The sequence below is a fragment of the Gymnogyps californianus genome, chromosome 2 (genome assembly GCF_018139145.2).
Source record: "Gymnogyps californianus isolate 813 chromosome 2, ASM1813914v2, whole genome shotgun sequence".
In the NCBI taxonomy this organism is placed as follows: Eukaryota; Metazoa; Chordata; class Aves; order Accipitriformes; family Cathartidae; genus Gymnogyps; species Gymnogyps californianus.
In genome coordinates this window covers 27,375,003-27,392,044 of record NC_059472.1, presented here as the reverse complement: position 1 = coordinate 27,392,044, position 17,042 = coordinate 27,375,003, and the positions used below count along the sequence as shown (strand labels likewise).

General features: G+C 37.3%; 1 protein-coding gene across 1 annotated transcript in view; it reads left to right on the top strand.

The window, feature by feature from the left end:
• Window positions 1–17,042, top strand: part of SLC26A7 (solute carrier family 26 member 7) — a 70,034-nt gene that overhangs the window by 41,935 nt on the left and 11,057 nt on the right. The window contains exons 9-12 of the mRNA XM_050892306.1: window positions 2,510–2,587; window positions 4,059–4,154; window positions 11,249–11,355; window positions 13,567–13,633. Coding sequence (XP_050748263.1) covers window positions 2,510–2,587; window positions 4,059–4,154; window positions 11,249–11,355; window positions 13,567–13,633 — 348 coding nt within the window. The remainder of the gene's footprint in view (window positions 1–2,509; window positions 2,588–4,058; window positions 4,155–11,248; window positions 11,356–13,566; window positions 13,634–17,042) is intronic.

Here is a 17,042-nt window from a genome sequence, read left to right as displayed (position 1 = left end):
ATTTTTGAGGATTTTTTTGGCTCTTTCCTACTGTTGGAAACTAAACCCACAAGTTCTTACTCCAGTAGCTCAGAAAAGAGGGAACTGCAATTAATGAAAATGATAATTGTGACCCTGTGAGGCGGTTACCTGTCCGAATTGCGCTCGTGAACAAGAGAGGTAGCAAACCACTCATCTGTGACCTTTGTGTGTGATGGCACCACGTGGGCCACCGCAGCCGGGCCAGCCCTGGGGCAGCCCCCTAAGCACTGCCTCTCCCTCCGTCCTCTGAAACTCAGAGGTTGATCGGTGGCATCCTGCCGTATAAATGTTATGTCCTTTGGAGTTTGTTGCTGTTGTCTTTTTATAACTGTTGCTCTTGCCTGTGTACAGGACATTAATTGCAAGGAAAAGGGTAACAAGGTACAACTGCCAAGGCTAAGTACGGTCTCTAGGTACTGTTTCTTCTTGACCGTGTCCTGCAATTATTTCTCATGCAGATACAATACTAAGAAATGATACAGGGCTTTATTTCAAAACTCTACATGTTAATTACTTGCTAATCAGCCTACGCAGTACTCTGAACTCGATTAATCATAATGAATAATTTATCCAATAATATCTTTTAAAGCATTTATACGCAAATAGTTTAGCTACCACTTTGCTATTAGCTATTTCATATCTTTGAGTTGGATTCAATGTCACACCTTGTGCCCTCATCCTCACAGACATCCTCTCTGTTACCTGTTCACGTATTGATTGTACAATTTGCAGTTGTACTGCAAACTCATGGCTTTTCCAAGGAAGCTTTAAGGTAACCTGAAGACCTATACCTGAAGACCTATACCCAAAGACCTATAACTTGAAGGCATATAGGGTATCTGAGCACTTTGGCTCTGTTACATGTAGGCAAAGGCCCCGATAGAAGGTTATTCAATATATGAAATGGAAAAAGAAACCACCACAGTTTGATTTCAAGGTAGGAAGTACATGGTAAAAATAACAAGTATCTGCTTGGGTTTATCCATTGGTTTCACAGTATAGCAGCACCTGCATCCAAAAGTTAGAGTGTGGCCATGCGTTAGCACTATGAGACTACTTTAATAAACATAAAATTCTCTCTCCTGCCTTCTTTTTGGAAAGCAACACATCCTCTTAATCCTCTACTTTTGGGGCTGTCTAGGCAGAATGAAGAGATGAGAAGAACATCACTAACAAATGTTGGTCAGATCATAGGCAAAAAGAAGAGTGAGGGTTGCTTTGACTACATAGAGAGAAGTCAGTTTACTTTGGCATACGTCATGAAAGAAATGCAAAGAGCCTTTCAGGGGCTCAGAGCAGCCCTTTTTTCTCCAATGGCTATACCTGGGATTCAGTGATGTCATTTATTCTTCAGCGATATCTTTTCCTGGGAGAAAACAGAAGTGAGGGACTGTATCATGGGACAGAAGTGTCCTTCAAATAGAATCAACACTTTTTTTTTTTTGCTTTTTGGGAAGGCGGAAAGAGGGAAAAGTTCCTTGTGACTTTACCAGCAGATTTTGTGTCCCTTTTTCTGTAAACACTCTGTCTATCCTTCTTGATGGTATTTTTAAGTACACCATGGCTTTAATTTTCTAGTGTTCTAACAACTTGTCTGGTTTTGTTTTTAACAACTTGTCTCTTAAAATGAAACCTAATTATTTTAGTAAAGAAACATATTATCAATATAAAAATAAAGTGAGCATCTGTCTACTTATCGTCAAAAGCCTTCTGTGAATCTGGACTGTATCTTAATGAGACCAGAAGTACTCTACTTTGTGAGCAGTCAGAGTGGAGTAGGAGACTGCAATTTTACTGTAGTTTTCCGTCAGATTAATACCATATAATACTGTGAAGAAACATATAATTCTTAGACCTTATATTTGTCTGGATTCATGTCACCTGCATTAATTATGATTTTTAATATATATAAAAAAAAATTGTTCCTACATTTTCTGAAGTAAAGTCCACTGATATTAACATGAAATCATTGGTGGTTTCTAACTTAACACAATAGTTTCCTTTTAGGGTTGATCCCAGTAAAAGAAGTTAGAAATCTTCTCTTGTGCAAAAATGACAACACAGTTCTCCATATGTAATTTTTGCTCAGTGCTGTGACAGATCTGTTATTTAGTGCAACATAGGGTGCATGGCTATAAATGTTACAGAATGACAGTGGGTGCTGCGAAACTTCTGGGATGAGATATTGCACACACATGCTCCGTTTAATAACCAAGTGCGTAAGTGATGCTGTGGTCTATGTGTGCTGTCAGCGGGGTCAGGCACAGATATTGAGATCTCTTACTATGTTTTCAACTGTAGCTGGCTGAAGGTAATCACCAGAGATTAAAACACGCATCTGCAGTCCATAGATACATTAATAGTTAACATCTTCAACATCTCATTCTTGACTTTGTCTACAATATTTCATAATTAGTCCTTTTCACACATTTTAATATATTTTTTTTTGTTAGACTGAATGATCTGCTTTTCTTGTTTATTGTTTTAGGTGGCTTGCCTTATCTCTTGTGTATTAATTCTTGTGGTGATCTATGCAATTGGACCTATGCTGTACTGGCTGCCTATGGTACGATACTTATCTTCTTTTTTAAAGCTTATGTCAAACATTTTCTAATGACTTAATTTCTTTCAGGGAAAGACAGTACTACCTCTAAAACAGCTCTAATTTCAATGGGAGAAAGAATAGTAAGGGCACGGCATTTCTCAAAACCATAAAATACAGAGGTGACAACAATACGTATAGATTTTACACATATATAGTTACATATATAAGCTATCACATAAGTATATAAGAAAGCATTTCTCCTCTACTTACTTTTGGCACATAGTTTATGAAAAAAATACACCCAGATTGCTGTGGTTTTGTAAATTGACAAAGTGTGGTAGAAATTAATGAAAACCCACAATTCTCCAGTTATGCATACAATGTATGACTTTGCTTTTCAAATAAATTTGACACAAATGATTGTAGATAGTGATCTAAGCTTAATTACAGAAAGATTATGAGGTATTCTTATATCTCTGTCATGGAATACATCTTCTACTTTAAGACTCTGTAAAGCAACGTGGTATGTTTTCACATAACCTGTATCTAGCTTTGGTATTACAAATTAATAGTTAATTTTAACTAGAGGCATGTCAAAGACACAAAATACAGCTCCAAAATGATCCATAATTCTGCCATGTTTGTACATGAAATTTTAACACAACTGTGTTTTAAATTTACTTTGTGCTATTGTTTACATAGTGTCACATGAAGGTTCTCACTTTTCAAACACAGAACCTTTTATAGCTTATTTTAACCATGCAAAGTAAGGACACTTGAAGAGGGGTGCACAATATGTCCTTTTTCTTACTATACTGCTTTCCTCCCTTCATTTTTATGTGGATTATATGTAAATTTTGACTAGCTTCTTATAGGCTTTTTTCCCCATATTTAAAAAAAACCTTTTCGTATGTTGCTTTCTTGATATTTTATTTCTTTTCTACTATGCTTTTTCAGCCCTCCCCACCTATGCACTGCAAGTCTATCGCTTTGTACTCCATCCTTTTTGGCTCCAGATGATTTCTTCATCCATCTCTTCCCCCTTTCTGATTTGGAGAACAATACATTATTTTGTTTGCCTCAAAGTTAATGGTTTTTTTGCTCTAGAGGCCTTCTCCAGGTGATGAAGAAAGTGAATTAAAATTCTTCACTGTGTAGAAGTTGAGTGCTGATTTGCTTCTGAGTCCCCCAGACTATGGCAGAATGTCACTGGTCTGGCAACGTATGGAGAGTCTTGGGAAGTCCTGAAGTTTCTGTCATTTTTCTCACAAATAGGTGGCCTATAGATTGTCTTCAGGAATAAAATTGGGTTTGATACTGTTATGTTTGTGTCACAAGGATACCTGTGCTTATCCCATTTTTGAAACACTTAGTGTGTTTTTAACTCAGCTTTTTGATAATTTAATTATAATATTGGCTGCTAAATTGAAGAAAGAGCATTTGTTTTCACTACCGATTCTGCAAATGGCTTTTGTTTTTTATTTCTTTGCAGTGTGTGCTAGCAAGCATTATTGTCGTGGGCTTGAAGGGGATGCTAATGCAGTTCCGTGACTTAAAAAAATATTGGAATGTGGATAAAATAGACTGGGTAAGTGAAACTTAATCTAAGGCGGTTTTCCTGAGACCCTTTAACAAATACCTGCTAAATAAACTTTAATGGTTCTGTGGCCCTAGAAGAGATAAGTGCAAGCCATTATTATAAGGGATTTTGTGTACTATCAGCTTATTTTCTATCTCAGAATAACAGCATCTGTAATGTCAATTGTGTTAAAAAAATGGAATTTTAGCAAATGATAACGAATCAAACCTAATTTAATGATTTTGTATGCCTTCTCTAGCTGGTTAGCACACTTTTGCTATTGTGGTATTACTGAAAAGATTCTGGTATCTTTGTCCTCTGGGGATATGGAATGACCGACCGTACAGGACAAACAGAACTGGAAACATTAGAGATGCAGAAAGATACATGTCCTAGGGTGCTGTAGGTAAATTGCCTTAACTCTTTCAGATTTTGCAAACAGATTATCTATTGTTTGAACATAATGAAAGATTCTGTAGTATGAGAGGAGGAATACATCAGAGAAAGCAGATAGATGGAAAGAGACAGTATGAAAATCTAGTTTAATGCAAAGTCTGAATAGTCTGACATACATTTGCACAGAGTTCCTAGCAAATATTAAAGATGAGTCCATGTTTAGGAAGACTCAAAGATTTCTCTTCTGAGGGAGTTTTTGAATGTGTTGGCCAATTAGCGGAACCAAAACCTCTAACGGCTTACATAAATACATACTGACATCCCATAAAGCTTTTGGAACTTCTGTTTATGCAGTTTCAGTTAACAAATATTCAGAAAGGTATTTCGGCCATATCCTCCTTCTCTGTGGTGGGAGATATAGGTTACTGGAGGTAATATTGGACTTTGTTGAACTCACCAGTGACTTAGTATTCTACAGTATTAATGGTAAGTCTAGACTGAATAAAACATTTTTTTTTTAATAGAGTACTGGATTTCAGTACGGGAAGCAGAGCTGAGTAAAGAACATCAGGTTTGGCTATGTGAGATTTTTCACATTTCATCACAGAAGACTAGAGGTTTTTTTTGTATCATCCAGAAGAAAAACTCTGTCTTTCATGAAATCTTACGTTCCTCAAGCAGCAAAATTCTGAAAATATTTTCTGCTACTTGTACTGTATTTGGTCTTCAGCTTAATCTATATTGCCAGTGACACAAATGGTGGATGATGTGTATCAATAATTATTTCGGGGACAGTGGACTTAAGAAAATTGGTAGTTATGGGAGGGAGATATAGCTTCTCTATCAGTGCATTGAGATAATAAGTAGTTAAGTTTTCCAGCAGGATATTCTGGAATCTCACTAGACTTGATGCATCTTCACAGATAGACTGGCCTGATTGATTTTTGCTTTTGTGGTTTTGGCAGAAAAGGATGGGTGAGTCGTTAGTTATTACATCTCTGACATCTGTCATTATTTCTAAGAGAGGTTATAGAAAGGGGTAGTTTGCTGGGTTTATCTTTTTGACTGAACATACTTGAACAATGATTTATCTTCAGGTAGTTGTACCATCAGTCCTTAGCCTGACAGGGTAAATCATCTTGCTTTAAATAGCATAATCTAAAGTAAGGCAATACACATTGATCTTACATTGCTGCTTGGTCTGAGGAGCCCCACCAAGCCCAGTGATTTAAGTAACTACACTGGTGTTGATTTTGGCCTGAAAAAATTCACCCCAGCAATTGACAGCACACTGGAAATGAATCGGCTCCATTACCCAGGTTATCCAAAGTGTTTTGAAGACAGAAACTCTAACAAAACATTTGGAAATAATTAGCAGCTGTCCTTTCTGGAAGTGATTCTTTAAAGGGTGTGTGTCATGTAGCATAGAAGTTGGGTTTGTTATGCTTATAGGTCTGGCAAAAGATAGTGCATGGAAACGGAATATTATGTTACCTTGCTCCTTCACGCTTCTTTAAGCTTCTCATTGAACACAAACAGGATGAGTAATATTTATTTGTTGATTAGTTCTTTATAAAACATAATCCTTTTAAATGTAAAAGGTACAGCTTGAAAGGTACAGCTCAGGAATTGGACTCGATGATCCTCATGGGTCCCTTCCATCTCAGGACATTCTGTGATTCTATGAAATCTCTCCTTTCAGCCATGGATTGCTTTTTCTTACAGATTTAATGTTTAGGAGCAGCTGAGTTCAAAGAAGCAGCTAGGCTGAGAGACCTAAGTAGCTAATACTAAATATTATCAGCTGAATAGTATTGCATATATTTGTTTCGGTTTTCTTTCAACTTGTTTTTTATCAACCCTCGGGAATGTCCTGTTTTTACATCCCACCTCTCAAATCACATTCAATTTGTCTCCAGGTAGAACCCCACTGCCCTTACTCCTAAGAGCCCTTTCCTCCCATTCACAGCATTCATATGGACTTCAAAGGTCTCTTGCTTCAGTTAAGGTCTTCTGTCAGTCCCTACACCTTCTTGGATGACTTCAACAATTTCAGATCAATAATTGCTCTATTCCACTATATGCATAACTGTACGCAGAACAGTATTTGTCCTCACTCTACTTACTTCATCTTTTGGCTGTTTCCAAGGTGGATTTCTGTGTTATCCGTGTTTTGTACATTAACCTGAGAACGATTTGTCTTGAATTTTTGCCTCTTTTTTGGGAACTACCAGGAAGTTGATCTGGAATTTGTCTGTAAGTGTATCTCACTTTTCAGGTCCTCAGATCAAAAGTTGATTTCCATATCCTTCCAGCAAGCCTAATTTCTTCGGCAGGCCTGCTTCTTGACTAACTTCCCTATTTTTATTCTCCAGCTTGACAGTGCACTTTCCTAGTATCAATAAGAAGGCCAGTGAAGTTCCTGTTAACTCTTGTTTTTAAGGCTGAGCATCCCAGATGCGCTGCAGCCATTTAAACTAGGCAAAGACTACTGCCTAGTAATGGACTGCTGAAGAAAAATGTTCTTTTTACTGTTAACAGTTGGACTTGAAAGTGACAAAAGATGGGGAAAAAGTATTTCAGAAGGTGACATTCTAAGTGAAAAATGACAATAGAATAAGGATTATTTTCGTGAGTTAATTATATAACAGGGATTTTGAGTATTCAACAGAGAAGTACTGTGGCATTTAAAGAGAAAAAAATGTTAAAAAATTGTGCAAACTACTTGGCCAGGAAATGACCGCAGCTGAGACAAAGCTAAGTTGTATGCCTGACTTGTAAAGCAGAAAGAATGGCAACAATTTGTGGTAAAAATGACACGTTCCCTGCATGGTGTCGTGATGTAAAAGGCAGTTATGGATGTATGAATTGTAAGTGTATGCACATATATTAATATGTAAGGATGTAAAGAATGATACTAATTCCGCAATTAAAGTAGATCCAACAGGAAGGGTCTCATTTTCGACAAGTATCCTCCAAGATCTTGCCAGTGTGAGTTTCTGAGACATGGATCCACCACCCTGTCAATCTATTTTGTCAAAATAGTTTGGAGGAGGGGGCCCAGGGAGGGTCTTCCACGGAATTTTGAAGCTCACTGGTGCAATTTCACGTGTTTTTAGAACTCTTTAACATATTATCCTCAGGAGGGAGATGGACTTTTAGATTTGTTCAGGTATTCATCACGTAGGGACCCTGATTCATGAGAGGGCTCTAAGATTTCTGAGGGCCTTGCTATATAAACAATTTTCCACAGAGTAGGGAGCCGTCTCTTCTATGATAATAAATTCACATGAATACTTCTAGCTTATGACATCCTAGGGAGATTTTCTATCTTTCTTGCAGTAGTGAATATGCTACCCTGAGTTATATTACTTTTACTGTAGTTAGTCTTAGTGGGATGGGAAGGAATTTACAAATGCTTAATCCATTGATTGCTATATAAATTCTTTTTAAAGAACAATATTTATATCAGTCCTTCTGTCTCTAGGGCAGTTTGCAAACAAATACCCTCTCAACCATTGTGTATGGAATGCTTGTGAAAAATTATGTTAAAGAACTACCATACCAATTTGCTGTTAAGCAGTTCCTGCTCTATGGCTGTGGTGGTCTTCACTTCAGCACTTGAATCGTAAGTTTTGATGAAGGGTGCCCTGAAGATGCATGCACGCATCAGTCATTTGTCTGCAGAAGGACGTGGGAGCATGGGCATGCCGCTCAGCCTCCTTGGAGCCAGAGCCTCGTCCAGGACTCCAGCATCTTCCCTGCTAAGGCACTCCCTGAATGAACAGGACTTTAACAGGATTCTTTTGGCTACATGCTGGTGACTGCAGCATGGGCCTCTATTTGAGCAAGTCATCACAGCCTCGCATTATAGACAGTACAGAGCTGGTCAGTCAAGTCATATTAGGGTATGATTCATCTCTTCCTCAAGTAGACACCAGCGTAATCAGGTAGGAGTTAGGTGAACTGAATCCTAAATTCCCCTCACTCTGATAACCAAATCTTCATTGATTATGGTGGGTATCCAGATAGCTTGCCCAGCTGCAGACATCTGTGTTGTAGATAGTTAATGCCGAGTGGAATGAACCCTACTCATTCAGGCAACAGCTGATCATCTCCTCAGTTTGTAACAAAAAGGAAAGTTTATAATCTGGTTTCAAAGTGGTGCAGAAACATTTAGTATCACAGTACCATAGTATTGCATTGTTTAGCCATTGCCTCAGAGAGTATTCTCCCACTTCTCTTACTTATACGCTTTTTTCCTACTAAGTTCTTGTTTCAGACTTCCCTCAATGGTGGATGCATAGACCCCATGAAGTGAAAAGGTCTAGATGGAAACATACTGTCCACAGAGTTTTGGAGGCAGCTGCTTGTACAGTCACTGTACCTCTCAATGCTTCCGATACTTTCTGATATATGCAGGATTCAACATAAATCCATATCTTCTGATTGTTTCTTTTCTCCCTCTTTAGATTTTTTTTTTAAATTAATACAGTACAAGCATACTTTGAAGGTGGATTTTGTTTTGACTTTTGAGAATAACATGTGCCTATAACACATTATTGCTAAGATTTGAAGAATGATTAGATTCTATCTGTCATGGAGTATACAATAGCCATCTTGAAGTAAGTTGCCAAAGAAAACTGATATTTTTATGACTTCTTTGTTGAACCTTGCGACAACCCATGAATTAAAAAAATGTCTATCAGATCAGCATAACTTCTTTCTACAAGTTTGATGCTACTCTACCTAAAAAAGTACTGACTCCAGGCCAATACAAAGCACTGAAAGGGTGATTGACAAATGAGTATATGATTGTTTTGGCTCATCCTCTAAAACAATGGCTGTCTCTGGTTACAGTTAAGATGTAAGATACTAGGCTGCTAAAGAGGCACTCAACTAGCTTTCTCAGTACTCAGCAGTACTTAAACATTTTTGGCTTTGATTCTTCCTATGTAGACTTTGTATTGGGTTCTCATGCTTTCTGTTTTCTTCTGAGAAAGAAGAATTTTGCAGGTTTTGCAGCAGTGATTTAGTTAGATGTGATGAGGCTCAGGTCTGCAGCTGAAGTGGATTGCTTGATCTCAGGTGTTGTCAAGGGTTCAGCCTTATCAGGATGGGCTAATTCTTGATCCCACCTGAATTTCAGGTTTGTAGTACTTCTGTTAGCCCTTTCATGTCCAGTGAGCCTCTTTATAAATACATATCAGATTTGTAAATCTTAGAATTACTTTCGCACTGATTAATCAGAACTCAATGTTTGTTGCTCATAAAGGTATTCTTTGCAAATATATACACAACAATTTGTATAAGATGTCATTTTAAAATATAACTGGAGATTGAGCACCATTTCAAAGAATGAACTACCTATTTATCTAGCAGCCGTGATGTTAAAGAGACTGCAAAACCTTTTGTAGGAGTTTAGAATTTTGAAGACGAGAGAGGAAAAGGTTTCTTGGTACAGTCATGTAACACTCCATCCTCTGTGAAGCACAAATTAGTACGGTATGACTTACATTTTATAATTCATAGAATAACAGTTCTGAAATCTACTCAAGCAAAATTCCTGTGGTTAGGCTGAAAGTATGCTATTGTCTCTGGCTTTCCTGAGCTAAGTGAAAGCATCAGAAAGGATAATTTTAACACTGATTGTGCCATTGTAATGTGATCTGTTCCTCTGCAAACATTAACAAGAAGCACTGTAATTGTTGAAACAGGCACCTGTGGAGATCAGTATATCCAGAGGAGTGAAAATACTTTCCATTCTTCTTTAACACTTTTTATATAAAGATTAGGTGGCAGTCTTTGCTTAAGGCTCCCTCAAGGAAAGAAAAATGTGCTGACATTATGTTGGTATAAGAAATCACGTAATTTGTACTTTTCTCCTTTTAATTGTAAAATCTGGATATCTCAGCCATACACATTATTGTAGTATGGAAATATAAGTGATTGCTACTGTTTAGAAAATAATTAATAAAAAAATTTGAAATGTCAAAATCTTTTGTTTTTTTAATATTTTAAATTCCTTTTCAAAGTGACTTTTGTTTCAGATATGCTTCTTTGTATTTTTTTAAAATTGTATTTAAAATGAATCCAAAGTTTTGTTGATCAAATATTCAAAGATGGGGAAGCAATCTGAAATCTCACCATTTCCATGTGAAGAAATTCATTCCCCAATAATTTTTATTTGTTATGGAGTTGGTTTAGTCAGCTGTACTCTGATAATTGCCGCTTTTAATTAATCTCCTTGCAAATTATAATTCCCACTTACGCAATTAGTGGGAGAAGAGCTCTCTGTATGTGACCTTTAAAGTACCTCATTGTGAAAAGGAAAGGAGGGTTTTAAATGTGTGCAGTGAAGAAAGTGACAAAAACTTGCAATGTGAAAAATAAAATACAGCTGTTTTACAAAACAACTGAGTTCAGTCTGAATTATGCTGTTAGTGCAACTACGTATGCTATTTTAAGTAACTCTGAAAGGAACCTCTGTGAGCATTGGGATGAGTAGTGCCATGTCAAATGTGTTCTCCCATGGGGAGACATTATTTTAATCGCTAATTCAGTCTTCAATATTTGCCAGTTCAAACATCCAAATGTTCACCTCTGAGAAACTACCTTCATTTTGAAAATCTTTATTTCTAATTCATAAAATGCACATTGTTACAAAAATTAAAACTAATCACCTCTTTCTGTTTCCCTCCTTAAAGAGCATATGGGTTAGTACCTACGTGTTTACAATATGCTTTGCTGCTAATGTGGGACTGTTGTATGGCGTTGTCTGCACTATAGTAATTGTGATTTTCCGCTTTCCCAGGTGAGAAACAATTTATTGAAATGTTCTAGTAGCACATCATTATGTCTTCTTTCTGGCATGTTGCTCCACAGTCAGGATAGACATACGGTATACTAAATTTAACAATGAAACTTCAGGTTTTTAGTTGCAGAAAATTACAAGACAATTCAGAAGGAGAAGTCAAACCTGTGCATTTACTGTAGGCTAAGGATCTCTGAAAAATTTCATACTATGGCATCATTTTGTGATTTCTCTTAGTATTACAAATCTGTATGATTCATTAGGTGAAGGTAGCATAAGATCAACAGAAAGATCAATAATAGAATTTTTTTCCCATTAGATATTTTTTTGCTCCTTAAGGAGAAAGTATGTCTGGCAAGCCTTAGTAACTAAGCACCTTTACTAGATACTTTGTTGCACAGGAGTTGATAGTTGACGTTTGCACTGCTAATATGTATTAATGAAACATAACTGCACAACTATTCTAATGTCTAATGTAAAGTATAAATTCTATGTATGAAATAATTAGAAAAGCCAGGACAAAGAAACTAGAGCTAACACAAATTCATATTCTTTTGCATATATTACAGTTGCTAATTTGGATCATGAGTAAAGGAAAATCAGCTGAGGTTCATGATCATTTTGTGCTACAAAATTAATCCATAGCTCACCAGTCCTGGAAATTACTTGCTGCTTGCAGGCAGTTGTTTGCATGAACATTGAATCCCACTGAAATTAAGCACAATATAGACAGCTCGATTTAATGCTTGTTAAAGTTAATGGTGTTAACCATTTGTGCATAGCTCTGTTCTCATAGAATAAGTTGCAGAACTAGTGTGAAAATAGCTCAAAATTGCAAGGCAATTACAAATTATGGAAGATGGTTTCTGCTTGAATCACTCACTACCTTTTTGGTAACCTTCCGCTACTCAGCGAACTAAAATTTTGGTAAATTCTGTTAGTAAAGGAAAAGGCAAGTTTTCATGTTGTTTACACCCTGTGCCTGGATGTCTGAGGTTCTCCAACAGCAGAAAGGGAGGAATAGCTGACACAAAAAAGCATGATCTTCTGTTGTCTGATCTAACAGAGACCTCAGTCTGAACCTGCACTAATTAAAGTAAATAAGACTCTTCCCAGTGATTTCTGTGATCTTCAGTCAGGTTGCACATGATTGTCCATGCAATCTAAAGGCACTGAACAAGCTAACAGACTTAAAATCTGTACTGTGCAGATACGGTTAGCAAGAGAATGTGTAGTAGGCCATCCAGTCGTGGGCAAAAGTGTCGGCAGAAGTGAAGCAAGAAAAATACCATAGATGATTTATAGTGAAGTTTCTGTTCAGATGCCAAAGTATTGGACATGGTACATGTATCAGAATGTATTAAAACCAGCAGCAGCTACAGCTCGATTTATACAAACAGGAGAGAGCAGCTGACTTTTGCAAGCCTCATTTAGCCAACCCCAGTACCTGCAAATACTCCTTGCACATTGATGCATCTATTAAATGTTTGTATTCTGGGATTATTTCCATTGCCTAGCTTTAGGCACAGAGCTCAGTCGATAGCTAGTTTCATAGTTGTCTTGTTCTGCAGTTAAATGTGTTCCTGCAAATGATGTATTGAAGCAGAAGGTCCTACACTTAGCTGCCTTTTCAAGGCAACTTTCTCTTTTCACTGACTGTGTAGAGAGCAGAGGGATACTGGCTTTTCCAGTTAAGTCCTCCACTTTCATTGCTAGAGTGCAATGTTCTGCTTCATCATACAAAGATGAGTCAATTTTAATGACAAATAAAACATCCTTAGTTTTCATGACCCATAGCTATTTGATATCTTTTTTTTTTCCTTTCCTTACAATATTTTCTTACAGGTAAAAAGTATTAATTAAACCTCTGTACTTTTGAAGCTGTAGATTATATATTAGCTACCTTGACTTGAGAGTAGCTCTCTGGCCAGCTACAAAACAGTAATGAAACTTAAAATTAAGATTTTATTTACCAGAAATTTCCATTATTCATATTTTCAAAGTGAGATATTATAATTTTAAAATGTGCTTTTTACTCTTTAACTGGATCATTATCACAAAAAATAAGCTCTATATGCACAAAAACACGTATGGATTGCATCGTCGCAACTTTAAACTTCTCTGCTGTAGTTTTGGGGTGTGTCTCTTCCTGTTTCTGTTCAAGACTACTAATGATTTGCCTTACAGATTTTCTCTGTGTATTGATTACAGAGCAAAGACACTGAATTTGAAAAATGTGAAAGAAGTGGAATATAAATACAAAACAGAAGATAATTGTGTAAGTTAAATTATCTTTTTTTTTTTTTTTTTTTTTTTTTTTTGCAGCCCACTATTTCAGATTTGTTTGTTTTCTCTAGTTGGCTACCAGATTGTAATCAGTGAGTCAAGGGAACATTTTTATGATATGACCACTTGAAATCTAAAGCCAGTATGACATAGTAAATACAAAGCTAGTCTGGGCATCAGAAATTGGAGTATTTTCCTGGTTCTGCTGCTGGTCTGCAAAGTGAAGTTAGGCAAGTCCTCTTAGATCTGTCTATCTTAGAGTATTTGTTACTTTTACGTTAGGAATTGCTCTTTGTAAAAGTTTTCTAATTCCTAAGTATAAGGAAATCTCTTGGCAGCAAGGGACATCTGAACAGGCAAGAGCTGCCTCTATATTCTTATCAGATTTCCTCATTTTCTGAAAGTCCTTTGATATTCTCATCATCTAGAATCTCTTTTCTGACCCCTTTTCTGCCACCAGCCCCTTGTGATCGGACTGTCCCAGAGGACACCGTGTGTGGCTGGGGAAGGAGGGACAGCAGCATGAAGTTATCACAGACTACTTCACACATCTCACCACCCTGTACTCAAACAAGGGTACCCTCATGTGAAAAACGGATGGAAGAATCTCTCCCAAAGACCGTGCTTTTAAAATTTGGCTTCTTACAAACTTAAACGTACCAGTCAGAGATTTTATATTCTTTCAGTTATTTTCATTGCAGTTATCATCAAAGTTACTTGTGGTCAGGCCTATGGTAAGAAGATAAGTGTAATGACCCAGAGAGATGAATTCCCTCCTCCAAGATGAAATGGTAGGTCAGCAGCCAAGAGAGAAGTAGAACCATGTGTCCTTTCAGCACAGAGTCCCATCACTAGGCCATCCTGCCTTCTCCACCGTGGCAGTTTCTACTATGTCCTCTTTCCTTTCCTGATGCTTATGAAGGGTCTTATGTATCAGTAAGTAACATGCTCAGCAGTTATTACCTCACCATTAAGAAGCTCTCCTCTGAAGAATTTATTTTTTCTGGCTGATGTTTTCCATCAAAGCTATCTTGGGCTCAAAATCTGGACTTGGCTCAGGGGCGTGCAAGGTACATGAGAATGGGGAGGACTCTGAAATGTGAATTAAAAACACTGTTGTTGAGGCTTGCCCAGCTGTCAATTATTATATCACTTTTCATTCTTAAGAAAAATGATGGAGTAACTTTGTCAGAGATGGGTAACCAAAATCTGATTTGCCTGCTTCTTTTCATATCAGTTCATAAAATATTTTGTACAAATCTCTATGGGTCTTTTTTTTAAGCTAACTGCTCCCCTGCTTTTTTCCCTTAATCATTAAGATTAATGCCAGTAACCAAGTAATAACAAACTAGTGTCTGCAGACAGTGGGGAAAATAACATTTTGTTAAGAAAGCAAATTGCTCAAGAGCTTATTACACAAAACAAAGAAGGAAAATATTTTTAAGATTTAGAAAAATGCCTGTAATTGAATTTAGAGTCACTGGGTTGTAGCAGGCATTTAGGGTAATTTCTAATGTATGAATGTTAGACTGATCCAAGTTCCCCTGGTAAATAACAGCTTAGACATAAACAACAGGACTTTTAAACATGAAAATATGCAAGCTTAATGATCTACCCTGCCATTAAGGTCTGTGGATTTATAGGGGTTATTTCATCAATAGAAGAAAAGACACTTTAATGTGGAAAAAATCAAGAGGGTATTTAGAAGCTTATATGAAACACATTGCATCACAGGCATTCACTGAACTGAACTCTTACTCAAGCATACACAGTGCTATGCAGAGTGCACGGGGCAATTGCCAGTATCCTTCTAAGTGACAGCGGGCATAGGCCACCTGAGATCATTTTCTTTCTTTCTTAGCAAGGATACGACAAAAAGGAAGTCCATTTTTCTCAGAACAGTTCTTATTAAGAAAGGAGCTAGAACCAAACCAGAGCCAGGAATAGCTGAGCCGAATTTGGCACAGCTGTCCTTTCCCATCCTGGACAAAAGATTATACCTAAGTCTACCAGCTGCTTGATTTGGCCTTATGATTTGAGCCTTTCAAGTTTTCCACCTTGTATTTTTGGAAGCTTATTAGCTTCTTGATCATCACAGGCTTTGATCTTTGTACATCAGTCTTCTTTTTTCTTAGTTTTCATCTTCCACTTTGCCGGTTCTGGTATGGCACCAAAGTGCCCACTTATCTCCACACCAAGCTGTGTATAGCATTGTTTTTATGGGAATCTGTGGGATGTCGGAGTATTTCTCCATTCAAGCATATATTGCCCTCTGTTTTGCTCTTATTTTAGAGCTTTCTTTCATATAATCTTAGCCATTTTAATTGCCAGTTAGGCTTTGCCACTTGACTGACCGAGGTATGTTGGTGATGTGATATTTACCACTGTCACATTCATAGGTAAATTGCGCAAAGTCCCTATACGTAGTCTGGGGTTCATTGCCTCAGTTTCGGATGTTTGAAATGTTTGCTTAGTCTGTATGATGGTTGCTGCGGTGATGTCCGAGAGATCGTCTGGTTCCCAGAAGTCTGAATAGCAGTCTACAATAAAGGAGGTAGTTTGTGTGGTTTGTGGTGATGATTTCCATTCCTGTTTTGCTTGAAGGTCTGTTGGGAAAACTGCGTATCTTCAATGCAATCCCACGCTTTTTTGAACTACTTAAAAAATGGTCTGTGTCATCTCCACTTACTTGTGTTTGAGTGTGACCTTGTTACATGTCTTTGACTTTTGTTAGGAAGAAGAGAGGCTTTTTGAACCTATATTCTCTTGCAAATTCTTGGTTTTTACTTCCTGTTACCCATTGTCACAAGTAGTTCATTTTTGACAGCTGATACTCACATAAATCAGATATTTTATTTCAGTAGTAAATGGATATTTTCTGTATCCAGACCTCTTTTTGCACTTAGTGATAGGTTACTTTATTGCATATAGCACTTTCGTGAACTGAAATCCTTTTGGAGAACTTCTCAGAATCAGATCTGTTGATCTGCCCTCACGGTCTGCTGCTGAGCTACTGAGGTGGTGTCAGCTGCCGTGTTTGCCCATTAAAATCAGCAGAACGGTGTCTCTCATCCTGTTTTCGTTCTTTCAAAGTGGGCAAAGTTTTTTATGAGACTGTTGAAGATGACACTCGGCGATACCATGTTTTGCCTGTGAAAATACCTAGTGGGCATCATTGCTGTGCAATGTTCAGGTGGTGCATTCAAGGATCCTCTTTTCCTCTCACCTGGAAGGAGAACGCTCTGAACTTCCACATGTAACCTAGAGATTGACAGCTTCCATAAAAGACATGCCTGAAAGGCAAATTAATCCTATTACTTTTTTGGCAACTGGTGCTTATAAGCAGTGTTATTGTGGCTATTTAAGATTGTCTAGTTGCATGCATGCATGCTTGTCAGGTA